This window comes from Pygocentrus nattereri, chromosome 27 (assembly GCF_015220715.1).
Source record: "Pygocentrus nattereri isolate fPygNat1 chromosome 27, fPygNat1.pri, whole genome shotgun sequence".
Classification (NCBI taxonomy): Eukaryota; Metazoa; Chordata; class Actinopteri; order Characiformes; family Serrasalmidae; genus Pygocentrus; species Pygocentrus nattereri.
In genome coordinates, this window is record NC_051237.1 from 27016436 (window position 1) to 27044258 (window position 27823).

At 42.3% G+C, this 27823-nt stretch overlaps 1 protein-coding gene across 8 annotated transcripts in view; it reads left to right on the plus strand.

Annotated features, from left to right (window-relative positions):
• The window catches only part of rims2b (regulating synaptic membrane exocytosis 2b), a 250923-nt gene that overhangs the window by 218147 nt on the left and 4953 nt on the right, over positions 1-27823 (plus strand). For 7 of the 8 annotated variants that reach the window (XM_037535353.1, XM_037535354.1, XM_037535355.1 and 4 more), the window contains one exon: positions 25858-25999. In XM_037535353.1, coding sequence (XP_037391250.1) covers positions 25858-25999 — 142 coding nt within the window. Of the gene's footprint in view, positions 1-19078; positions 19538-25857; positions 26000-27823 lie in introns of those variants that run through there. The other variant, XM_037535361.1, reaches the window with a different exon arrangement.

Sequence of the window (27823 nt, forward strand, 5' to 3'; positions counted from 1 at the left end):
GGCTGAGCAGCGAGTGGGCGGAGCTCTTTACTCTGACGAGCTGCTCGTTAAGGAGCTCTAATTAGGAGGAAGGAACTGAACATTAAAACATATTAAACGCCGCGTTCACGGCCAGTTTATTCATTTCTTACTGTATTTATTTAACTGCTGTATTAAAGCAGTAGAGCACTCGAGGAGGGAGTTATCACCAGTAACATCACGGGATGTTATTTCGTGGTAACACACTCCCTCCTGTGTTGTATAGCTTAAATATAAGTGAACACATCCTCCATTTTAATACACAGTTATTGTTTATTTGTGGAATTGAACACATCAGGGGAAAAACGTGAAATGTGGCCCGTGCAGACGTTGTATGTTTAACCTTTTATAATATGTTAAACTCAGCAAATAAACACGGTATATAAATTGTCCACGGTATTTAGCAGAACATGCCATATTTCACCGTGTTCTCTATACAAGATGGGTAGCATTTTACGATATTGAAGAAAACAGTGTCCACACAAATTGTCGGGCTTTATTTAGGGCTTTATTTGGCCACAGCCTTGCTTCACACATGGAATGATTTTGCTAACAATTCGCTCTAAGCCTAGCTTCGTCTTGCTTGACTCCCTCCCAGGCAACACCAGATTCTGTTGTTCGGCCAGTATTAATGTCAAACTGTGTTCATTTCAATACTGTCTTCCTTGGTATGAAGAGCAGGTTTGGCCTAATAAATAATTAGACTATTTTCTTTTCCACTCTGTTGATAAAAGCACACATTTGCTACCCATTAGTCGGAATGAAATCCGATTGCTGTGTGGGATGAAATATGCAAATCAGCTCGTTACACGGCAACCAATTACCAATCGTTTATCTGGTCGGCCTCTTCGTCTGAACTTTGTTTTTCACAGTAGTGTCTGTCCATATTGCTATTAAGCATTTAGTTTCATCCTGTGCCCAACCGTGTGAGTCCACTGTCAGTTGTACTGGGAGGAGTTTTGGTCTTACTGTGAGGGGTTTTGGTTGGACTGGGAGGAGTTTTGGTCTTACTGTGAGGGGTTTTGGTTGGACTGGGAGGAGTTTTGGTCTTACTGTGAGGGGTTTTGGTTGGAATGGAAGGAGTTTTGGTCTTACTGTGAGGGGTTTTGGTTGGACTGGGAGGAGTTTTGGTCTTACTGTGAGGGGTTTTGGTTGGACTGGGAGGAGTTTAGGTCTTACTGTGAGGGGTTTTGGTTGGAATGGAAGGAGTTTTGGTCTTACTGTGAGGGGTTTTGGTTGGACTGGAAGGAGTTTTGGTCTTACTGTGAGGGATTTGGGTGGACTGGGAGGATTTTTGGTCTTACTGTGAGGGGTTTTGGTTGGACTGGAAGGAGTTTTGGTCTTACTGTGAGGGGTTTTGGTTGGACTAGGAGGAGTTTTGGTCTTACTGTGAGGGGTTTTGGTTGGACTGGGAGGAGTTTTGGTCTTACTGTGAGGGGTTTTGGTTGGACTGGAAGGAGTTTTGGTCTTACTGTGAGGGGTTTTGGTTGGACTGGGAGGAGTTTAGGTTTTACTGTGAGGGGTTTTGGTTGGACTAGGAGGAGTTTTGGTCTTACTGTGAGGGGTTTTGGTTGGACTAGGAGGAGTTTTGGTCTTACTGTGAGGGGTTTTGGTTGGACTGGGAGGAGTTTTGGTCTTACTGTGAGGGGTTTTGGTTGGACTGGGAGGAGTTTAGGTCTTACTGTGAGGGGTTTTGGTTGGAATGGAAGGAGTTTTGGTCTTACTGTGAGGGGTTTTGGTTGGACTGGGAGGAGTTTAGGTCTTACTGTGAGGGGTTTTGGTTGGACTGGGAGGAGTTTTGGTCTTACTGTGAGGGGTTTTGGTTGGACTGGGAGGAGTTTTGGTCTTACTGTGAGGGGTTTTGGTTGGAATGGAAGGAGTTTTGGTCTTACTGTGAGAGGTTTTGGTTGGACTGGAAGGAGTTTTGGTCTTACTGTGAGGGGTTTTGGTTGGACTGGGAGGAGTTTAGGTCTTACTGTGAGGGGTTTTGGTTGGAATGGAAGGAGTTTTGGTCTTACTGTGAGGGGTTTTGGTTGGACTGGAAGGAGTTTTGGTCTTACTGTGAGGGGTTTTGGTTGGACTGGGAGGAGTTTAGGTCTTACTGTGAGGGGTTTTGGTTGGACTGGGAGGATTTTTGGTCTTACTGTGAGGGGTTTTGGTTGGACTGGAAGGAGTTTTGGTCTTACTGTGAGGGGTTTTGGTTGGACTAGGAGGAGTTTTGGTCTTACTGTGAGGGGTTTTGGTTGGACTGGGAGGAGTTTTGGTCTTACTGTGAGGGGTTTTGGTTGGACTGGAAGGAGTTTTGGTCTTACTGTGAGGGGTTTTGGTTGGACTGGGAGGAGTTTAGGTCTTACTGTGAGGGGTTTTGGTTGGACTAGGAGGAGTTTTGGTCTTACTGTGAGGGGTTTTGGTTGGACTGGGAGGAGTTTTGGTCTTACTGTGAGGGGTTTTGGTTGGACTGGAAGGAGTTTTGGTCTTACTGTGAGGGGTTTTGGTTGGACTGGGAGGAGTTTAGGTCTTACTGTGAGGGGTTTTGGTTGGACTGGGAGGAGTTTAGGTCTTACTGTGAGGGGTTTTGGTTGGACTGGGAGGAGTTTAGGTCTTACTGTGAGGGGTTTTGGTTGGACTGGGAGGAGTTTTGGTCTTACTGTAAGGGGTTTTGGTTGGACTGGGAGGGGTTTTGGTTGGACTGGGAGGAGTTTAGGTCTTACTGTGAGGGGTTTTGGTTGTACTGGGAGGAGTTTTGGTCTTACTGTAAGGGGTTTTGGTTGGACTGGGAGGAGTTTTGGTTGGACTGGGAGGAGTTTAGGTCTTACTGTGAGGGGTTTTGGTTGGAATGGAAGGAGTTTAGGTCTTACTGTGAGGGGTTTTGGTTGGACTGGGAGGAGTTTAGGTCTTACTGTGAGGGGATTTTGGTTGTACTGGGGGGATTTTTGGTCTTGCTGTGAGGGGTTTTGGTTGTACTGGCTGGAGTTTTGGTCTTACTGCGAGGGGATTTGGTTGGACTGGGAGGAGTTTAGGTCTTACTGTGAGGGGTTTTGGTTGGACTGGGAGGAGTTTAGGTCTTACTGTGAGGGGTTTTGGTTGGACTGGGAGGAGTTTTGGTCTTACTGTAAGGGGTTTTGGTTGGACTGGGAGGGGTTTTGGTTGGACTGGGAGGAGTTTAGGTCTTACTGTGAGGGGTTTTGGTTGTACTGGGAGGAGTTTTGGTCTTACTGTGAGGGGTTTTGGTTGGACTGGGAGGAGTTTTGGTTGGACTGGGAGGAGTTTTGGTCTTACTGTGAGGGGTTTTGGTTGGAATGGAAGGAGTTTAGGTCTTACTGTGAGGGGTTTTGGTTGGACTGGGAGGAGTTTAGGTCTTACTGTGAGGGGATTCTGGTTGGACTGGGAGGATTTTTGGTCTTACTGTGAGGGGTTTTGGTTGGATTGGCTGGAGTTTTGGTCTTACTGTGAGGGGTTTTGGTTGGACTGGGAGGATTTTTGGTCTTACTGTGAGGGGTTTTGGTTGGATTGGCTGGAGTTTTGGTCTTACTGTGAGGGGTTTTGGTTGGACTGGGAGGAGTTTAGGTCTTACTGTGAGGGGATTTTGGTTGTACTGGGGGGATTTTTGGTCTTGCTGTGAGGGGTTTTGGTTGTACTGGCTGGAGTTTTGGTCTTACTGCGAGGGGATTTGGTTGGACTGGGAGGAGTTTTGGTCTTACTGTGAGGGGTTTTGGTTGGACTGGCTGGAGTTTCAGTTGTAGTGGGAGGAGTTTGGTTGCCAAATGTTTCTTGGAGAGATGGATGAGTTTACGCTGCTATAACGTGGCTGAAATGCGTCTCCGTCCACCTCCTGCAGTGGTTTGTATCTGTTTTAAATGCGTTTTGGCTGCGTTTACAATTGATATTTAAGTGGCCAGATTCAGATAAAATCCTGGTACTGAAGACGCATGAACTGACCAAGTGTAAACGGAGTCTCAGTGCTTCCAAGCGTTTGATGGGCAGTGTATTTGTACAGTAAATCCAGTGCCTGAATTCAGTGCAGAATTCTGTATTGAGATTGTTGCCCATTTACTTTTATTTATTTCTCTCATGTTTAGTGCAATCCAAACCAGGACTGTATTTGTCCCTGAGAGTAAAGCAGGGTTATTAAAATGGCCCACAGCTGTGTCTTTGAGGTGGCTCTCTGAAAATCACAAGCCTTTTCATAAGAGCGGTGACTGATGAAACAAGCGTACGTGTGGAAAAGTGGGGCATCTGTTTGGGTAGGTGGGGGTGTGCTGGGTTACCAGCTGCTTGTGTAAAAACCCTCCCTCGACACTCTTAAGTGATGTTAGGAGGAAGCTAATCCATTATTTCATTAAGAGCATCTTTGCACACTTATGGACTGACCCACATTTTTTCTGTTTTGTCATGGTTATGCCTCAGCTGAGTCAGGGGAGGTAAAAAGCTGCAGGGACTCTTTCATTTCTGAAAGCAGCAGCCGCTTCCGGAGGATTAGGTCTCTGTCTTCACAGCAGGAGCAATAACGTTTATAACATTTGTTTTAGTGATATGTAATTTGGGAAGTATCAGTTTAACATATAGGAAATAATGCATCTATGATATTGCATAAATAATAGCATACAAACATACAAAGAAAGCAGTCCTTTTACTCTCTGTCCCCTTTATTAGAAACACCTATATTGCACTTCTACTCACTGGCCACTTTATTAGAAACACCTATATTGCACTTCTACTCACTGGCCACTTTATTAGAAACACCTATATTGCACTTCTACTCACTGGCCACTTTATTAGAAACACCTATATTGCACTTCTACTCACTGGCCACTTTATTAGAAACACCTATATTGCACTTCTACTCACTGGCCACTTTATTAGAAACACCTATATTGCACTTCTACTCACTGGCCACTTTATTAGAAACACCTATATTGCACTTCTACTCACTGGCCACTTTATTAGAAACACCTATATTGCACCTCCACTCTCTGTCCCCTTTATTAGAAACACCTATATTGCACCTCCACTCACTGGCCACTTTATTAGAAACACCTATATTGCACCTCCACTCACTGGCCACTTTATTAGAAACACCTATATTGCACCTCCACTCACTGGCCACTTTATTAGAAACACCTACATTGTACTTCTACTCACTGGCCACTTTATTAGAAACACCTACATTGTACTTCTACTCTCTGGCCACTTTATTAGAAACACCTACATTGTACTTCTACTCACTGGCCACTTTATTAGAAACACCTACATTGTACTTCTACTCACTGGCCACTTTATTAGAAACACCTACATTGTACTTCTACTCACTGGCCACTTTATTAGAAATACCTACATTGTACTTTCACTCACTGGCCACTTTATTAGAAACACCTATATTGTGTTATCAGGTTAAATATTCCCACCTGAAACTTGTCAAAACATGTTTATATGTTGATAAATATTAAATATTGCACTGCCACTTTGTTTATATACCTGGGCATATTAGACGACTATTGACACGTTATTGTTTTTGGTGTGTAGACACTCACTTCATCCGCTGGACGTGACATGCCCCACTGCAGTGTCACCTGCATAATGTTTAGGTGATTTTGCTTCTACTTATTCTCACATTGCACATTATATTTTACGGCTGTTTTAGTATATTTTATTATACATGTCTGCTTCTATTTCTGCATCTGTATAATAATTATACTAATAATATAATAACTTCTCTCTTGCTTTGCTCTTCACTGCACTTTGTGCTGCTGTAATAGACGACCCTCCCTCTGGGATTAATAAAGTGATCAGTCTGTCGATCTGTTTAAATAAAATTGCAGCTCTTGCAGTTTGAAAACTACAGTCTTTCCAATCCACTTGAACATTTATCAACACGGTGGAAACAGAACCAGCCTAATGCTGGTAAAAGTGTCGTTAAACCTGTTTTTGGTCATTACTGCTGTATAAATCATTCTTAGTTTTTATGTTTGCTCACTCACTCTGAGTAAAGTATCTTTAACCATCAACAAAGTAACGTTTTGAATGTGTGGTTGTGCTGTTGTGACTGAACTGTGGGTAATACTGAGCTACAGGGTGATGGTTTCTAGAAATGAATCAGGCACAACATTGTTATCTTTGTTTCTACGCTCACTGTCCACTTTATCAGCTCCACTGACCGTATAGCTGCACTCTGTAGTTCTACAGTTACAGACTGTAGTCCATCTGTTTCTCTGATACTCTGTTACCCTGTTCTTCAGTGGGCAGGACCCCCATGGACCCTCACAGAGCAGGTACTGTTTGGGTGGTGGATCATTCTCAGCTCTGCAGTAACACTGACATGGTGGTGGTGTGTTAGTGTGTGTTGTGCTGGTCTGAGTGGATCAGACACAGCAGTGCTGCCGGAGTGTTTAAACACCTCAGTGTCTCAGCTGGACTGAGAACAGTCCACCAACCAAAAATATCCAGCCAACAGCGTCCTGTGGGCAGCGTCCTGTGGGCAGCGTCCTGTGGGCAGCGTCCTGTGACCACTGATGAAGGACTAGAGGATGACCAACACAAACTGTGCAGCAGCAGATGAGCTGTCGTCTCTGACTTTACATCTACAAGGTGGACCGACAAGGTAGGAGTGTCTAATAGAGTGGACAGTGAGTGGACGCAGTGTTTAAAACCTCCAGCAGCGCTGCTGTGTCTGATCCACTCGCACCAGCGCAACACACACTAACACACAGTGTTACTGCAGTGCTGAGAATGACCCACCACCCAAACAGTACCTGCTCTGTGAGGGTCCATGGGGGTCCTGACCACTGAAGAACAGGGTAACAGAGTATCAGAGAAACAGATGGACTACAGTCTGTAACTGTAGAACTACAGAGTGCAGCTATACAGTAAGTTGAGCTGATAAAGTGGACAGTGAGCGTAGAAACGAGGAGGTGGTCCCGATGATGTGATGCCTGATGGGTGTATATATAAGCTGTGCTAGTTTCTCTCCGAGCGTTTGTACGGATGTAATCTGAGTACGGAAGCCACATGTCACATTTTCATGGCAGTCGTCAGGATCCTATACACTCAGAATAACTTCGGCATGAGTTAAATGAGCGCAGTAGATGCAGAGATGAGTCATTCTCCTCCACACACTTCAGCGGCTTTTATAAGCATATGGAAAAATCTATCCTTCACACACATCTAAAGATCCTCCTCTCTCCACGGCTAAAAATACCCCACACTGTCCCGGCTGCCACACACAGAGGCTCAGTCCGTGGGAGGACGGGCCGGCTGTGGACGTCATGTGACTATAAATAATCCCACAGCCTGTTAGGATGTGCCGGACTGTTATACTGGAGCTCTTAATGTCAGGACCTCAAAAACTGGACATCAGGATGGTCACGGTGTACGTGCACTGCTGGACGAGCGGGGATGTGTGCAGGAGCATCAGACATCGTGGCTTTAAGACGTAAACCGAGTCGGTTCAGAGCGGTTTGGTGCGAAAGTCTCTGTTCTAGATAAGCTCACTGAGTCAGAGCTGTTCACAGTGGTGGTGATAGGAACCAGACGTCCCCCTCTAAAAGCTCCTCACAGAAAGTTCCTACATGAGATGGTTCTGAATTCACGGTCTATTCCATTGTAAAACTACACTTAGAAAAGATGGTTCTTTAGCAAAGACAATGGTTCTGTGTAGAAGCATGAACATTCAAAGAACACTTTATATGATTAATGGGTTCTTTGCACTGTGAGATGTTTCTTCAGATTGATGGAGAGTGTGTTTCATATGGTTCTAAAACCTCATGGCAAATTCTGTTCTAAAACTACACTCTCAGAAAAGATGGTTCTTCAAGGGTTCTTTAGTCAAGAAAATGGTTCTATGTAGATTAAACGGTTCTTCAGATTCATGGAGAAGGTGCTTTTGAAAAGGGTTCCTTATGGCTGCAGAAAGGCTCTGCTATGGTGAAGACGTCAAGCTTGTAACAGTAGAAGAACCCGTTCTGGCACTATATAGAACTATTTTCAAGATGGTTCTGTATAGAACCATTTACAACACATTCTCCATTAATCTGAAGAACTTTTTCACCTTGGTAAGAACCATTTAAACATGAAATCATGCCATATATACGCTTTAAAACGATGGTTCTTCAAGGCTTCTTTAGCAAAGAAAATGGTTTTATGTAGAGCCATGAACATTCAAAGGACCCTTTGCATGCTTAATGGGTTCTTTGCATCATGAGAAGGTTCCTCAGATTGATGGAGAGTGTGTTTTATGTGGTTCTGAAAACTTGATAACTCTGTTGTAAAACTACACTCTTAAATGGACCTTCAAGGGTTCTTTAGTAAAGAAAATGGTTCTATGTAGATTAAATCATTCTTCAGATTGATGGAGAAGGTGCTATAGATGGTTCTATGTAGAACCTTTTTGACAAGGGTTCCTTATGGCTCTAAAAGGGTTCTGCTATTGTGACGATGTCAAGCTTGTAACAATAGAAGAACCAGTTCTGGCGCTATATAGAACTATTTTCAATAATGTTCTACATAGAACCATCTATAGCACATTCTCCATCATACTGAAGAAGCCTTTCATGGTGCAAAAAAGCCTTTAATCATGCAACAGGTTCTTTGAGTGTTCATAGTGACTGGTATATAGAACTGTTTTCTTTAGTAAAGATCCCTTGAAGAACCTTTATGAGAAAGTAGCACTGAGTAAGGCTACATGGACGGATTAGTCCTGATCTTAGGTCAGCGCTGTTACTCTGACCAGCTTGATAAATACGGGACAGTGATTCTGTTTACACCCGAGAGGTCTGTATACAACAATGCTTACATGGTTCTTTGCATGGTGAAATGTCTCTATATAGAACCGAAAAGTATTCTTCTACTGTTACAAACATATTGGCATCACAATAGAAGAACTCTTTTTGGTGCTGTAGAGAAATATTGTCTTTAAAAAGATGGTTCTTCAAGGGTTCTTCAGTAAAGTCAGTAGCAGGGCAGAAGTTTGACGGACTGGCTTGTGGCATCCACTGACGGTGCCATGTTTATCCCTTGTGTGGTGTTCGGTTCTGTGGGATCCAATTTCAATGTTTCCCAAAAGAGAAAATGATGTGGTTTATTAATATTTCAGCCTCAGATTCTTGGTCTTTGCTCATTTTCTGTGAGGAACATATAAAATAACCCATTTTCAGAGCTTCACTCTGTTCACCCCCCACATTTATACTATACATGTGGTGCTGAGCTGAACCCGTGGGGAGTGAAAGTGTGGAGGTGCTTTGTCCTTCACTGTGTTCTCCTCCTACATGGCCTGCTGTTAGAGTGTGTGTGTGTGTGTGTGTGTGTGTGTATGTGTAGGCAACATGGACAGGCTGCTGACTGGCTACAGCTGCTAAAGTAGAGCCCTACGCTGGCCAATTGGGATATTTAAACATCTGGTATTTTTACATAAATTGTTGTGGCTGCATTGATTTAAACAGACAATAATGTGGTGGGTCCACCAGACCACTGAGTAACAAACACACCAACACCACACACTGGTTAAAGTCACTGAGGTCTTCAGTGCGACCCGTTCTACTGCCAGTGTGTGTCTACAGCAGGGGGCGCAACCCAAATGTTAAGGAGAGCCATATTATCCTAAAATCAGTCCACCTTGGGAGCCACAACATTTTATGTCCATTTTACCATCCTGGCTGTAAATGTGTCTCAGTGTGTTCTAATGTTCTATTACAGGGTAAAAATATGATATAAACGAAAACTCAGACTCACTTTGCTCTGCTTTAAGCTTCAGCTCAGCTACAGCTGCTTTTCTCGCATCTCTGGCAGGAAACTTTCCCACAAAAGTGAAACAGGTTCTTGTAAAATTTCTCTCAACGTCTGACTCTTTACGAGGCTGAAGTCGCATCTCATTCGCCGGCTTCTTGTTCTAATTTTCCCATTACAACTTAAATGCAAACATGCAACTTCTGCACCATTTAAGGTGGAATGGGAAAATTCGAATGAAAAGTTTCTTCAGCTTTGTGACTTTTTCATGTTTGTCAGTTTCTCTTTGCAGATTAAACGTATCAGGAAACCAGCTGGAGTGACTATAAATGCAAATCAGTCCATTCGTCTCTAAATTATTGATGTTCGTCTTAAATCTCTCTCTTTTCCCTTTCATTAGCTACTATCTGGGCGAGACTATTGTCTGTGTTGCTATGGTGACCAGCCGTCTGCGCTGATCTTCAGGGTTAAAGGGTGAATCAGCAGTTCTACATTAACTCCAGCGTTTAAGACCATTTACTGTTAAACTGTGTTGAAGGATCAGCAGAGCTTTATTTTACTGTAGAGGAGGATTATTTTATTATTACCTACTGATCTGATTCAGCTCCAGAGCCACATGTTGCCGACCGCAGGTCTATGGAGACTGCATGGCTATGTGCTTGATTTTGTACGCCTGTTAATAATGGTTGTTAAAACACCTGAACTAAGTAATTATAAAGGGTGTCCACACTGTTCGCCATATAGATTCATTGATACATTCATTCAGGTGGGTCCAAACTTTTGATGGTCTTTCTCTCCTGCTAGTCATCATGCAGCAGTCTCTAAAGTGCAGTGTTATCAACACCTTGCGGAACTGGAAACCTCTTCTCTAGAGTAACTATCAGTGCTGTGCCAAGTGGCTAAGTGGGTCAGATGTGGAGGTGAACATAAACAAATGCATCTGTCTGTTGTTTTAGGGATGTGGGGCATTGATCTAAAGGTTATAGGAGACACTTTGGCATTTCAACACTATATTCACAGCACTGAGATTGCTAAGAGACAACACAAACAAACCTAGACAACATCTACGCTGTAAAGCAGCATTTGCCAAGTAAACGCCTTAATTTCAGTTTTATAAGCTGCTGTTGGGATGTTTGTGTAGCCTGTATTTATCCTTGTGCCACAACATGAGAGACAGCTCTCCGGCAGCATTGGGACTGGAAATGAGGGTTGCGTAATCGCGCTTTCATGGACGTTGTTCAAGGATAAGGAGGGACACGAGTCTCAGGGACCAGAAAGATGTTCGCAGAGGCTTTTTTGAGAGAGACACGGTTCCAGGCTGAGCTACAGATGCATTGAAGGATGGTTTTTGAAGGTGGACGATGGTTTCTGAAGGACGCTTTACAGAAAGCCAACACAAGTTTCCTTATGCTGCCTGCTGTCATGTCCTAATTCCAGACCTCATCGTATTTGGTTGCCAATGGACTGGGCTTGGCTTAGAGTCCAGTTTGTCCAGCACACAGACAGACTGAACTATCATTGTTGGTTCTGTTTTCTGAGGTTTGTATTGAGTCAGAAGGAAAGGAGCAAAACCCTTTTAGTCCCTCGAGCACAATCAGAATTCAGCAAGGCTGCTTCTACAAGCTGCGGCACACTTTAATATACGGTTTAATAGATTAGAGCTCGACCGATGTATCAGTTGGGTGATAATATTGGCCGATACTCACAACCCACAGTTACCCTTGTTGAAAATATTGTCATATTCATCAGATTAATGAAGAATGTTCCGTAGATGGCTCTATATAGAACCTTTTTGAAATCGGTTCTCTATGGCACCATAAAAGGTTCTGATACTTTGGTGAGGAAGAACCCTTTTTGGTGCTATATAGAGACATTTTCCAAGAACGTTATATATTGAATCATGTACAACACGTTCTCCATCCATCTGAAGAACCATTTCACCATGCCAAGAACCATTTGAGAACGAAGTACACTTGAAATACACTCTTTAAAAAGATAGTTATTTCATAAAGACAGTGATTCTGTTTATAACCATGATTTCTGTATAGAACCATTTCATGCTTCTTCTGAAATGGTTCTTCAGATTGATGGAGAAATTCTTGTATATGGTTCTGTGTAGCTCCAAAAAACGGTTCTGTTATTGTTACTATGTCAAGCTTGTGCAATTAGAGAACCCTTTTTGGGGCTAAGCAGAGCAATTTGTAGACAGATTCTATATAGAAACAAAAAGGGTTCTTCTGTTGTTACAAGCTTGACATTGTAACAGTAGAACCCTTTTGGTGCTATATAGAGCCATTCTTTTTAAAGAGGAACCCTTGAAGAACCATCTTTTTTAAGTGTGTAGCAAGGCACTTCCAGACTTCTCAGTAGCAGCTGGTCGATGTAAATGAAAAGACGTTTAGTACACTCTTGAAAAAGATGGTTCTCCATGGGTTCTTCAAAGAAGAAAATGGTTTTGTATAGAACCTTTGCCAGTAAAATTACCTAGTGCAAGATTAAAGGGTTCTTTGTATCATGAGAGCATTTTTCAGACGGATTAAGAATGTGCATGGGAGCATTATAGACGAATCTGCAAAGAACCTTTTTGAAAATGGTTCTATATGGCACCAAAAAGGGTTCTTCTGTTGTTACGTCAAGCCCTTTTTAGGGCTATATAGAACTGTTTTTTTTAAAGACTCTATATAGAAATACAGAGGGTTCTTCTGTTGGTACAAGCTTGACATTATAACAGTAGAACCCTTTTTGGTGCTATATAGAGCCATTGTCTTTACTGAAGAACCCTTGAAGAACCAAACTTTTAGGTGTGTAGCAGGGCAGAAGCTTGATGGACTGACTTGTGGCATCCTATGATGGTGCTTCATTTCCAGACTTCTGTAGCTGTAAGATGGTAATGAAGAGGAGAAGTTTCATACGCTCTTTAAAAAATGGTTCTTCACGGGTTCTTTAGAAAAGAAAACGCTTTTGTATAGAACCATGAACACTCAAATAACCTACAGACAGACAGACAGGTTGATAGATAGATAGATAGATAGATAGATAGATAGATAGATAGATAGATAGATAGATAGATAGATAGATAGATAGATAGACAGACAGAAAGACAGTCAGACAGTCAGACAGATAGATAGATAGACAGACAGACAGGTAGACAGAAAGATAGACAGACAGACAGGTAGACAGAGAGACAGACAGGTAGGTAGGTGTCTCATCTCGGTCTGTGAACATTGTTTCTGCTGCAGTCAGTGAAACCGGAGCTTTGGTAAAGATCTGCCTGCATTCTGATGATTGAAGGGATTAAAGGGTTCTTTGCACCATGAGAGTGTCCTTCAGATCGGTGGAGAACCTGCATGGATGTGTTATAGATGATTCTATATAGAGCCTTTTTGAAAATGGTTCAATGTAGCACCAAAAACGGTTCTTCTATTGTAACAAGCTTGATGTCATAACAATAACAGAACCCTTCTGCTGCTGTAAAGAACCATACATAACATATTCTCCATCAATCCAAAGAACCATTTCACCATGCAAACGGTTCTTTGAGTGTTCATGGCTCTAAATAGAGCCATTCATCATTCTTCAAGGGTTCTAAAGAACTCTTAAAGAACCGACTTTCTAAGAGTGCAGATAACAGCGAGTCATACCGTGTCAGAACCACATGATCCACCAACATAATAATGCGTGTCAAATGCTTTGCAGTCGATGCTGAAATACATAAAATGTTTTTCCAAATTTTTTGCCGTATTAACCAAATATATTTTAAAATAAAATAAATGACACATAGAAATGTCCCATACAAAATAAATGTATGTACAGTACTGTGGGAAAGTCTGAGGCATATGTGTTAATATTTGAATAAACATTTATAGAATATTAATTAATAATGATTAATAATATATATATATATATATATATATATATAGTGATTTTCTGGATGTTGGTGTGTTTGTTGACCCATCTCCAAGCCTCTCCTCGAGGAAGTCCAGTATTATATGTAGTTAAAAAGCAGCTCCTGGTTTGACCAATCAGTGCTCAGTAAATTGAGCTCATGATGTAATTGATGATATTAACGAGTCTCTGTGGCGGCTGTGAAGGTGTCCAGGAAAAATATGGACCCGAGAAATTCTTGTTACTGTTTATTGTTTTTCTGTTTATCTGAATTATGAATACGACTTTATTCTAATGTATATGGTGATAAACTCACTGCTGAGGTCAACTGGTTAAACATTCGCTCAGACGCCTGAAACTTTCCCACAGCGCTGTAAATGTGTTTAATGTGTAAGTACATTTGAAGATGTTGTATACAACCCAGTGACGTTTGGTACCTTTATTTCTGAGAGTGTGGATGTAGTTGTTGGCGGAGGGCAGGCGTAAGCACAAATTACGTTGCAGTGCATTCTGAGGATTGTAGTGCAAAGCATTGGAAAACATGTTAATATTCAAAGAAAACTATAATCATTTTGTGGGCTGGAGAGGATTGTGCCATTTGGGTGCTGGCGTAACAGCGTAGAGATACAGAGCATACCGTTTTTAATCCAGCAGAAATGACCAGAGTTTACATATTCTGTGCTCCAAATGATCAAATTTGTCCTTAAAATAGGTAGAATAGGCAGATACAGCAAGTTTAGATGGCAAAGGGGTGAAGTTAGTCCTGCGTGCCGTGTTTGGGTTTGTGTGAGTAATGTTGCGGTCAGGAGCGGGCGGTGGGCAAAGTGAGTCACGGCTGGGTTTTGTGATTTTCTCACTTTGAAATGAAGGGCTGCACACTTGCTGTTTCACCCTGAAGTGAGCACGGCTGTGCTGCAGTGAGCTCGCTGCACCCCGTCTGACAGAAGGAGTGTTTCTGACAGCTTTGAATAAAAATAGAAAGAGCGTGTGTGGAAAGCTAAACCTGGTTCTCCCTGCTGCTCCAACAGGCGACAGGATCCGCATGCTTTAGTGTTTATCCTGCTCCAGCACACACGACTGAATCATTAGCTCCTAATCAAGGCCCTGAGAAGTGTGTTAAAGAAGGGAAAATGTGTGGATCGCTGGGTCAGTAGGGGCAGAATAACAGCCAAAGCTCTTTAAGTCTGCACTTGCACCTATTTAATGAACAGAGCTGACCTCTCCTCTCTTCATGAGGCTCGTTTGCAGTGCTTCTTCATACACCAGTTCTTTACCGTAGCTCTACATTGTATATTCTTCATTTATGATGAGCTTATACACTATATACCCAAAAGTATTCGCTCGTCTGGCTTCACATGCATATGAACCCGAGTGACGTCCCATTCTTAATCCATAGGGTTTAATATGATGTCGGCCCACCCTTTGCAGCTGTAACAGCTTCAGCTCTTCTGGGAAGGCTTTCCACAAGGGTTAGGAGTGTTTATGGGAATTTCTGACCGTTCTTCCAGAAGCGCATTTGTGAGGTCAGACACTGATGTTGGACGAGAAGGCCTGGCTCACAGTCTCCACTCTAATTCATCCCAAAGGTGTTCTATGGGGTTGAGGTCAGGACTCTGTGCAGTCGAGTTCTTCCACACCAAACTGGCTCATCCACGTCTTTATGGACCTGCTTTGTGCACTGGTGCTCAGTCATGTTGGAGCAGGAAGGGGCCGTCCCCAAACTGTTCCCACAAAGTTGGGAGTGTGAAATTGTCCAAAGTCTCTTGGTGTTGAAGCTTTAAGAGTTCCTTTTACTGGAACTAAGGGGCCGAGCCCAACTCCTGAAAACACCCCCACACCATGATCCCCCCTCCACCAAACTTTACACTCGGCACAATGCAGTCAGACAAGTACCGTCTCCTGGCAACCGCCAAACCCAGACTCGTCCATCGGATTTCCAGATGGAGAAGCGTGATTGGTCACTCCAGAGAACATGTGTCCGCTGCTCTAGCGCTTTACACCACTGCATTTTTGAAAGGGGTTCTATATAGCACCAGAAAGGGTATCAAGCTTTTTACAATAGAAGAAGCCTTTTTTCAAAAAAGTTCCATATAGAACCATATACAAGACATTCTCTATCAATCAGTCAGTCTTTAATGTTTAATCTTGAATGTTTGTGGTTCTTTAGAGAACCAATGTTTTACTAAAGAACCTAAAGAGCATCAACTTTTATGCAACTTTTTTTCACAAACTTCTGTGCATGCAACTTCAGACTTAATGCATCAGCTTTGCCAACATCGTCTGTTTTAAATTCATCTCAGTTTGTGTGTGAGAGCAGTCGCGTCCCAGTCCGTCACGGCTCTACATTCTATGGACTTCCTGCCCCTGAATCTGTGAAGACTACATAGTTTTATACCTGCAGAAACAGGTAGAGAGACAGAGAGACAGACGGACAGATGGACAGACAAACAGACAGACAAAGGGCAGGCAGGCAGATAGATAGAAAGACAGACAGATAGATAGATGGATGGACAGATAGATACAGGCAGAGAGACAGACAGATAGGTAGGTAGATAGACAGACAAAATTTTATAGACAGACAGATAGACAGACAGACAGACAGGTAGATAGACAGACAGACAGACAGATAGGTAGGTAGGTAGGTAGATAGACATGCAGACAGGTAGGTAGACAGACAGAGAGACAGACAGACAGATATATAGATAGACAGACAGACAGACAGACAGACAGATAGACAGACAGACAGACAGACAGACAGACAGACAGATAGTAAAGGCGCTCGGTCTGTAAACACGGTTTCTGCTGCAGTCAGTGAATACACATTCATTACGGCTGCTTTGCCTCGGGGACTGTAGTTAATGTTTAGCACCAAATTGCACTCATTTGCTCAACAGAACACACAGCAGCTGGGAGAGAGTTCATCTATAAACTCCTGCTCACCTGTTTCACGTTGTTTACGTCCTTATCAGTTAATACGGTTCAGAGCAGCTGGCAGTGAGAGTGTTATTTATAGTCAGCGGCTGCTGTGAATGCGCTGGGCACAGCGTACAGCTGCGTACAGCTACTGTTTTAAATGTGTTTCTGTGGCTTTAAGGCTGCGCGCCACTCTAGAGCAGCCGTTCTGCAGCATAATGAGCTTCGAGAGATGCTGAGAGGGAGAAAATTAGCTGTGAGACCTGTCGACCAGAAGCCAGAGGAGTGTGTGCATGTGTGTTTATGTGTGCATTGAATTCCGCGTCATTTACACATGAATAAAATATATTGCATCAACACAGTTATTGCGGAAAGTAAGTAAACTGAAAGACAACAGACAACACTCAGAATTCTAAGAGCAGTAATACTCTCGTGTTCTTGATTAATTTGTGTTAAAATCTTCAAATGGCCAACAAACAAATGGTCTAATCAGGATTTGGTGTTTAGATAGATGCACTCAAGTGAGCTCACCTACTTCAGGAGCTGAACTGAACACCTTACGTTAGATGAACGACCAGCATGACTGTCTGATTCCTCTGTTACAGTCTAATCACACTTTGATTTACAGTGGATCAGACACAGCAGAGCTGCTGGAGTCTTTAAACACTGCGTCCACTCACTGTCCACTCTATTAGACACTCCTACCTTGTCGGTCCACCTTGTAGATGTAAAGTCAGAGACGACAGCTCATCTGCTGCTGCACAGTTTGTGTTGGTCATCCTCTAGTCCTTCATCAGTGGTCACAGGACGCTGCCCACTGGACGCTGCCCACAGGACGCTGCTGGCTGGATATTATTGGTTCTCAGTCCAGCAGAGACACTGAGGTGTTTAAAAACTCCAGCAGCACTGCTGTGTCTGATCCACTCAGACTAGCGCAACACACACTGACACACCACCACCACGTCAGTGTCACTGCAGTGCTGAGAATGACCCACCACCCAAACAGTACCTGCTCTGTGAGGGTCCATGGGGGTCCTGACCACTGAAGAACAGGGTAACAGAGTATCAGAGTGCAGCTATACAGTAAGTGGCATCTTTTCTTTTTTTCTTTTTGTGATGTAACCGCTCTCCAGTAGTTTGTTATTGGAGGAGGGAGGGGAGTCAGAGTGCACATTGAGCTAATCCAGATAGGATTGTGCCACAGGCATGACATGGTCCATGGGACACGTGACACGTGAGTTCTGGAAGTTCTAGATTCATCTCTGAACAGTCACGTTTACATGCAGCCTAATAATCCGTTAGTAGCTCAATCGGAATAGAATACGTCCATGTAAACACCTCAGTCGGAATAGTCTAGTCCGATTGAGGCCATTCGGAATACAGTGTCTATCTGATTGATCGAGGTGGGTAATCCTGTAAATAATCCGTTAATTAGAAGAATAATATCCGTGTAAACTCCTGTATCCGATTACATTCCCTATCGGAAAGTTTCAGTCCGTTCTGCTTGTGCGTCGCGTCACAGTGAGAGTTTATACCGTTCAACACGCCGGAGCAGAAACTGGTCTGCAGAGGAGACGAAGTTCATGCTCTGATCTTTAAAAGACGGCGGTGGGACGGACGTCCAGCTTATGCGTCTCAGAGCACGACGTCTTCCTCTCGGCCTTCTTTAATAAGGACGTGTGAAGGACGTTTTCCTGAGTCTGACGTCATTTTAAAGCAGTTAAAACCACAATCACTGCTCACTGCTGCTCATCTCACTCTGACTGGACCTCACGTGATGCTCGTTGTCATGGTAACATCTACACTAAGCGGTGTCATTTTGGATCTGATTACTTGTTGTGAGCATGTAAACAGACGTTTTCCATCAGATTCTTGAGTAGAGTGAGAATAAACACCTCAGTCTTAATCAAATCGGAATGTATTTAATCGGATTGGGAAAAATCTTTGCATTTAAACACAGCCAATGTACATATGAGCCGTAGTCTAAACAGTGTTCCAGGTAGTTGTTAGGAATGGAACACAGCGGCGGCAGCTCTATGTCTGACCTTTTTACTGAAAGTCACTGTAAAACTTGCATACAAGCTCAGATAGATGATAGTGTTTGTTACAAGTTTCAAACAAAACATACACAGTGTCTTTTACAAGCTTCTAATATCTGTGTTTAATCTAGAACCGTCATATGAACCAGTGTAATCTTAGCACTAACATAATTCTATAAATCCCATAGGGGCTCTAGCAGAAATTAGCATTATGGCAGTGTTGACTAGGTTTTGATATTTATGGCCAGAACTGAAGGCCCAGCTCTAAAAGTCACAATTTGCTACCGATATTGATGTAATGCTGTTTAATTCATGTGGAAATGAATGAATCCATTATTGATGTACATGCACACCAATACAGACTAGTGTGTGGTGTGAAGAACCATATCTCTGGGTAGAGCTCTGAATCCTGAGGCTTCTGATTGGCTGCTGTTTCACGCACATGCTGCATCTCCTCCCCCTCCTTTCTGGAAGATGAGAAAGAGGCAGTGCAGAGAAGAGCGAGACTCAGACAGCAGCACTCGCTCTGTCTGAAGCGTCCACTCTGCAGCATCACCAGCTTAAAGAGGCAGGAGAACATCTGCAGCAGAAGGTCGAGGGTTAGAGGCGTTCTTGGAGGCAGCCTCGACGACGACACTAGGACCTTCGCTCTTTCACGTGCACGCTCGCTCTTTCTTTTTAGAATTAAAAGCATTTGATCTTGACAGAACACCTGGATTAGAGGCAGCATTAGACGCGAATAGCTGCTGCACTGAATCAGGACTGATTCTCTCTCTGCACACCTCCCTGTGAATTTGCGGTTGCTGTGACGGTCAGTGTGATGGGCAGACAGGGTCAGGATGGCAGCGCAGCACCCCCTGGGATGCGCATGCAGCGCTCCCAGAGCAAACTCAGCCTGTCGGCATCCTTTGAGGCTCTGGCCGTCTACTTCCCCTGCATGAACTCGTTCGACGAGGCCAGTGGAGGTAAGACAGAACGCACCCGCTGCTCCTTCTGGCTGGGATACATCCGAATATGCACTTCGTGTGCAAGTCATGCTGTGTTGCTCGAACTAATGATAGAACTGAAACCTAGTACTAGAACTGAAGGCTGAGGCAGGACTAAAACTAACTCTAGTACTACTGCTAGGAGTCAAAATAAGTGCTAGGACTGAAACTAACTAGAAGTAATTTTAGAACTGAAAACGAATGCTAGAACTGAAAACTGCAACTGAAACTAATACTATAATTAATTCTTGAACTGAAAAACTGAAAACTAGTACATAAAATAGTACTATAACTAATTCTAAAACTGAAAATTAATTCTAGAACTGAAAACAAATGTTAGAACTAAAAACTACTAGAACTGATTCTAAAACTGAAAATTAATGCTAGAACTGAAAATTAATGCTAGAACTAAAAAAAAAAATAATGATGGATCTGATTCAAGAACTGAAAACGAATGCTAGAACTGAAATTAATACAAGAACTAATTCCAGAACTGAAAATGAATCCTGCAACTGACAATAATACAAGAACTAATTCTAGAACTGAAAATGAATGCTAGAACTGAAAATAATACAAGAACTCATTCTAGAACTGAAAATGAATCCTGCAACTGAAAATAATACAAGAACTAATTCTAGAACTGAAAATGAATACTAGAACTGAAAATAATACTAGAACTGAAAATTAGCGCTAGAACTGAAACTAATGCTAGAACTAATTCTAGAGCTGAAAACAAATGCTACACCCTAGGGTTAATGCTAGAACTTAAATGTAGTACTAGAACTGAATGCTCACACTATCATTGCAAACTAACTATAAACTGAACTAGAACTGAAAAGCTAGAACTGAAAACTACTGAAAGAACTGAAAATATCACTACAGCCTAATGCTAAAACAGAATAAGAGTGCTAGAAGTGAATACCTGATACTAGAACCTAAACCTAACTAGCACTAATGCTTTAACTGGAAACTAATACTAGAACTAGCACCAAACACTAAAACTGATAAATAAAGCTAGAACATCTAACAGTAAAACTGAAATTCTTCGGAATTGAATATCGTTCTGAACTGTGTACATTTTTCCTTACAAAAAAAAAAAATACAGGACAGATGTTTTTATACACACATCAGAAGATTTCCAGGTAGCATTTTAATATTTCTCAGTTATTTTTCATGTAAAATCCTGTAAACGTTTAGTTTAGAGCAGCTCTGTGCTGATGAAGATGCAGGTTGATGAAGAGGAGATCTCTCGCTATGAAGAGCAGGTTTTATCTAAATAATGATTTGACCGCTTTCTTTTCCAAATTGTTGTTAAAAGCACATAGTAAAGCTCTTTTGGGTCCAGATGTGGTTTTAACAGCTGAAAGGTTTGAGTGTTGATGAGCACTGACATCACAACAGAGGGACACAGTGTGGACTTGGGCTTTATTCCCAAAGTAGCACTGTCACTCATATTTATACGTGTGCTATTGTTGTCCTGTAAATAAACATTAAAACGTGAAGTTATTGCAGGCAGGCAAATAACCTGTGGTCATTTATAGATCTATTGTAAAACACTGAAAATGTGTTTGTAAAACGGTGTTCCCAAACTTTTGACAGGCCCCGTCAAAGAGTTTGTTTTGTGACCTTGAGATGCTGCTGATGTAGTGCAGAGTGAGTTGTGGTGTGTTGGGTTTGGGTTTGTTGTGGTCTGTTGAGTGGTGGGAGATTTGTGGGTGACTTCGACTTCGTTTGGTTACACATAAGTATCACTTTCATGTTTCAAAGGAAAAAGCAACTAATATTGAAAATAAAACTTTTTAGTTTTAAATAACTTTTTATTTAAGGTTCCACATTACAAGCCTCATTGCTCAAATCTGTTATGTTGCTCAGATCCGATCTCTCTGACATGATGGTTCATTTAGATAAATGACTCAAAACTGTCAGTACTGTGAACAAACCAGCTTGAACTGAAACTAACATGAAAATGAGTGCTAGAACTAAAGGCTGATGCCTTTAAAAGAACCGAAACTAACACTAGAACTACTTCTAGAAATAAAAACATGATAGAACTGAGGGCTGATGCTAGAAATGAAATTAACACCAGAACTAATTGTATAACTGGAAACAAATGCTGGTACTGAAGGCTGATGCTAGAACTGAAATTAACACCAGAACTAATTCTACGACTGAAAATGAGTGCTAGAACTGTATGGTAATGCTAGAACTGAAACTCACACTAAAACTAATTCTAGAACTGAAAACGAGTACTAGTACTGAAACTCGCACTAGAACTAGTTCTAGAACTGAAAATGAGGGCTAGAACTGAAATTCACACTAGAGCTAATTCTAGAACTGGAAACTAATGCTAGAAGTGAAGGCTAATGCCAGAACTGGAACTCACACTAGAACTAATTCTAGAACTGAAAAAAGTACTAGAACCGAAACTAATAATAGAACTAGTTCTAGAACTGAAAACGAGTGCTAGAATTGAAACACACTAGAACTACTTCTAGAACTGAAAACAAGTGCTAGAACTGAAGGCTAATGCTATAACTGAAACTAACACTAGAACTAATTCTAGAACTGAAAATGAGTGCTAGAATTGAAAATAATACTAGAACTAGTTCTATAACTGAAAGTGAGTGCTAGAACTGAAGGCTAATGCTAAAACTGAAAATAACACTAGAACCAATTTTACTAATTCTAATCAGCGGTCACGGTCTCGCGAATTCTAATGTGATTCACCTGTGTGTTTGTCATGTGATGGGTCTAGTAGAGTGTTTAAGCCATGGCTTATCTCAGGTGTAGCGCGACGTATTGTCTCCATGAGATCATAACGAGCGATGGTATCCACTGCCTTGTCTCCTTGTTCGACCTCTGCTGCCTGGATTAACCGTTTTTTCACTTCTTGGTATTTTCCCCTCGGTACTGTCGCCTTGTGTTGTGGACAGTGGTGGACAGTAACTGAGTAACTGAGTATCTGAGTATCTGAGTAACTGAGTAACTGAGTAAATGTAATTAGTTTCTGTACTTTAGTATTTTTGGTGTATCTGTACTGAAGTTTCTCCGTTCTGGACTTTTTCCTTTCACTCCACTACATTTCAGAGTCTAATATCCGACTTTTTCCTCCTACATTTTGAGAAATCTGTCGTTCCTTTTGGTTTCTGTGTGTATAAAAACGTAACATGTCAAAACGAAAGAAGCGCAAAGCCAGAGCACCAATCAGGGCCCAGCGGTCACTTTGTTTAGAGCTGGTTTTGACCTGTTGGTCATACCGACCCAGTGCAGCACGCGGTTCAACGTCAGCGCAGCAGCGTAAAACTTTGGGAGAGTCTGTTCAACATAAATGATGAACTAACCTAACTTTGTGTAAATAGAGCTCAATATAGAAATATATCCACATATGCAGTCGAGACTGACGCGGCTTTTTTCTGAATTTCTACAAACACCATTTCATTTTATAGTAAATGAGTTTGGGCTGGTTTATGTTTATGAACAGACGCCTACAGATCAACATAGTAAAGGAGCTCATCTGTGATCCTGAGTTTAAAGCCAGTTTTTATTCAACTTAAACTTGGAACTAAGTTGTAAATAAATCTGAAACTGAAACTTTGCTTGTGTGTAAAAAGTGATTTCAGAGCCACTCGGTTCTCCCTGATGGAACCTGTTTACCTTCAGTGTTTTGTGCTTCTGATCATTTTAATAGACGTCAGCGTCACTAATTAATGACGTTCTATTAAAAGACTGGTTTACCAAGAGAGACGCTGGAGGACTTTCACCTGAAATGAGTTCATGAAGCCAGTCTGGTTATAAAAATGATAACAGGACATCAGAGCCAGAATTCCTCTTTTAGTACTTTTACTTTATACTTAAGTACATTTGAAGGGAAATACTTTAGTACTTTTACTCAAGTGGAGGTCTAAAGGGAGGAACTTCTACTTTTACTGGAGGAATATTTTACCTTGGGGGTCTCGACTTTAACTCGAGGACAGGGTTTGTGTACTTCGTCCACCGCTGGTTGTGGAATCTGTGTATCGACTCTTTTTTCATATTAAAACCCTCTGTTTAAGATCTGCATGCGTCTGTGTTCTGCAGCCACGGCACATAGGACGTTTATAGTTCACAGTAAGTCATAAAACACATGATCAGCACATCTGTGCCACATTAATGAAGAGCTGGATGTGCTGTGAGAAGTTCTGGTGGTTTATCTCTACAAAACCAATTTGGGCTATTTGGGTGACTGTTGAGTTCTAGGGTTAGCTTTAGCTCTAGTTCTACACTAAAGAAGCAAAATTCGGAACCCAGACACGTCTTGGTTGATTGAATACACCTGGGGTTAGTGGAGAATATGATTTTTCTCTGAAATATTCCTTTAAAGATGGACCATATAGATGAATCCTGATGAGGCTCTTGGCAAAAGCTGCAGCGAGTGAACTGTGATTTTACTGTTTTGCCTGGCTGCGTCATCTGAATGAAACCATATCCTAGGGCTGGGCAATCTGGCCAAAATCCTATCGTCATAAAAAGTTTCATATCAGTTGATATTGATATTGATACATATCACAATAAATGTCAAGTCGTGATTCCTTTTGAGATTGAAGGCTGATTTTTGCTCCTCAGTGGTCAGTTGAAAAACTCGGAGGTGCGCCCTCTTGTGGCGACAGCGGAGTAGTGTACAGTGTATGACTACAGCACCTGTGGAATCAGTTCATTCTTACTTCAAGCTATATCTACAATCATGCCCTGCTACCTTTTATAGACTTGGCTGGGTAGCTGTCCTTCTCTGGCGGTCACAGAGCGGTCATACAGTGCTGTAGTTTGACTGGCATGGTTCAGGTGTGTCCTGCATGCTGGAGTGGTGAGTGGTGTGTGTGAGAGAGACAGGTGTGTGGAGGGAGACAGTTAACCCTGCACCAGAGTGAAGAGGCTCTCCCACTTACGCAAACGAGAGGAGATGGCTGTGCGTAGGGCGCATACTGCCCTCTGTTGGCTGAACAGAGTTACTGCCAAAAGCCCTTCACCATTCAAAATCAAACACTTTTTCTAAGACGCTGGTCGTGGGGGGAGCTGGAGCCTATCCCAGCTGTCACTGGATGGAACCATTAAAAATCTGAAAATCATTCACTCTTCAGTACATCATGTGATCAAACATGCATCCGTGCATGATTTTTTGTGTAAGTGCAGAAAACATGAAACAGGTCTGCTAGAAAGTGTAAAATTCCAACGCTTACTATTATAATAGTAAAGAAAATCAGACATGATATTGCTTTGTTTACTGTTTCAGTTTCAGGTAAGAATTTTGATTTCGGTGCATCGCAACAAAAATACAAACGGAACACATGTTGTACCATGTACTGTACTATATTTATACTCTGTACTATATTTTAATTGTACATATCGAAGGTGCTTTTTTGGGGTAGTTGCTGAGGTGAAATGAGGCTTCATAACAAAAATTTATTTGAAACTTTATTCAAATAAAGCTGAACATTAAGCAAAAACACAACTCGACTGCCTGTCAGATGCATACAAATGCATACAGACTGGGTGGTACATACAGCATGTCGCTGTTGTTGGAACAAAACCTCATATCTCCAGAATGATGGCTTTACAGGAGAAGGAAAAAACATACTGTAGTTTTAATGCAAGTCAATGGAACCAGACGTCTTTCCTTTCCAAGTGATTTTGGGCCGTTTCTTTTGGTCCATTCATCACGTTATATATATATATATGTATATATATCTCGCTGTTGTCAGAAGAAAACCTTGTATCTCCAAAATTAGAACTTTACAGGAGAAAAAAAAACATACTGTAGTTTTAATGCAAGTCAATGGAACCAGACGTCTTTCCTTTCCAAGTCATTTTGGGCCGTTTCTTTTACTCCATTCATCATGAAATTTACACACAATGTAAAGGGAAACAGGTCCTTTGAAATTATGTCAAAAACTGAAAAATGATATAAGGTTTTCTTCTGACAGCAGCAATATGTATATATATATATTTCTTTCTTTGACTTGGTACATAGTATTTTTGTAATGTTTGTTGAATGCGAGAGGTGCAGAGTCAGAATTCCATTATTTCTCTGTGCATATAAGAATAAACTTTTGAATCCTGAGCATGACAATGAAACTGCACAATGACATCCAGTGTACAAATGCAGTATTTAAAAAATGTAATCATGACATAACTGAGAGCTTCAGTGAATGTCTGTGGTAGTCTTACCATGTCTGTGTGTGTCTGAACCTCCATGCCTCTTTGTACTGTTTTGCTCCTCACATACTCTCTAACATGCTCTGTCTTCTCTCTGTCTGTCTGTGCAGAGGAAGGAAAGAAGAAGAAGCCGGTGCGTCTGGCCATCCAGAGGAGCGTGGAGACGGGCTTGGCCATCGAGATGAAGAGCAGGATGACTCGACAGCCCAGCAGGGAGACGGCCGACGAGGGAGAGAAGCCCAAGCCTGGAAAGTAAGCATTAACTTCTTTCACTCCGTCTGGGCTCTCTGCTTTTAAAACTGCTTTTAAATGACCTCACGTTTTCATTACAATATTATTATTGATATCAGACGATATTTTGTTTACAGTGTATTCATTAACTTGTAGTAGATCAGCAGACACACTTGCAGCTTTGCCCTGAACAGTGTTTTTAACCTGTAGTTGCACAAACAAGCCAATTTGTTTCAAAGCTTTTGTAAAAGTTCGCCCCGTCTTTGTGCACTTCATTTTCAAAACATGCTGTTCAGGCAGTCGTGGGCTGGAGGTCAGGGAACTGACCTGTGACCGGAAGGTTGCCGGTATGATCCCCAGTGCCGGCAGCACATGACTGAGGTGTCCTTGAGCAAGACGCCTAACCCCCAACTGCTCCCCGGGTGCTGTGGATAGGGCTGCCCACCGCTCCGGGCAAGTGTGCTCACTGCCCCCTAGTGTGTGTGTTCACTAGTGTGTATGTGGTGTTTCACTTCATGGACGGGTTAAATGCGGAGGTGAAATTTCCCCGTTTGTGGGATTAAAAAAATATCACTTAAAAAAAAAAGTATCACATTCATTTTCAGTGGGGAGGTGGGGTACAGACATGTACAGACAGCCGCTGGACAACTGTATCGTGTAATGTTCGTGACGGATGCGTGTAAGATAAGAAACCTCAGTGTATGTTACAGAGATGGGAGTGTCTACTTGATTAATGCATGGCACTACGTTCAGCCACAAGTAGAAAACTTTTGTCTTAAGTGAATGCAGCCCTGTCTTTAGCATTGTAATTAGTTAGAGGATTTACCCATTTTTAATATTGTAAGTAAGTGAATTTTTTGATCCCACAACCCGGGAAATTCCACCTCCGCATTTAACCCATCCCTGAAGTGAAACACCACATACACACACTAGCGGGCAGTGAGCACACTTGCCCGGAGCGGTGGGCAGCTCTATCCACGGCGCCCGGGGAGCAGTTGGGGGTTAGGTGCCTTGCTCAAGGACACCTCAGTCATGGACTGTCAGCCCTGGGGATCGAACCAGCAACCATCCGGTTACAGAGCCAGATCCCTAACCTCCAGCCCACGACTGCCCCCCATATAAAACCAACATTTTATGTCATTGCACATGTTCTAAACTTGAAAAAGACCTATTCCTGGTAGTGGGCGGCTCAGTCGCCTCACAGTAAGGGCCTGGTTTCGATTCCCCGGCCGGGTGACCAGAGTCCTTTCTGTGTGGAGTTTACATGTTCTCTCCGGTTCCCTCCCACCGTCCAAAGACATACGGTCAGGCCAATTAGACATGCTACATTGCCCCTCGGTGTGTCTGTCCTGTGATGGACTGGCAATCTGTCCAGGGTGTTTCCTGCCTTCCACCCTATGACCTCTGAGATGTGCTCCAGCAGCCCATAAAGATAAGAATAATAATAATAATAAGTTACATTTATATAGCGCCTTTCACAAAACCAAGGTCACTTCACATAGAATGGGGGAAAAAATACGTTTAAAAGATTAATTAATTAAAAAAAAAAAAAAGTTTTTAAAACTACGCAGTGGAGGAGGAAGAAAAGCATGTATTAAAGAGAAAAGTCTTTAAGTCAGATTTAAAAGAGGAAACAGGAGAGCAGTCCCTGAGGGATTGAGGGATTGATTCTCTGGAAGAATGGAAAGTCTGTGGAAAGTCTGGTGTTGGGACAGCAAGTAAGTTATTACTAAGTAAGTTAAGACCTGAGAGTGAGAGGGAATGTAAGAGGTCAGCAGTTCTCTGAGGCAGGGGGGAGCAGGTTATGCAGGGCTTTGAAAGTGAGCCGTAAAATTTGAAACGTTG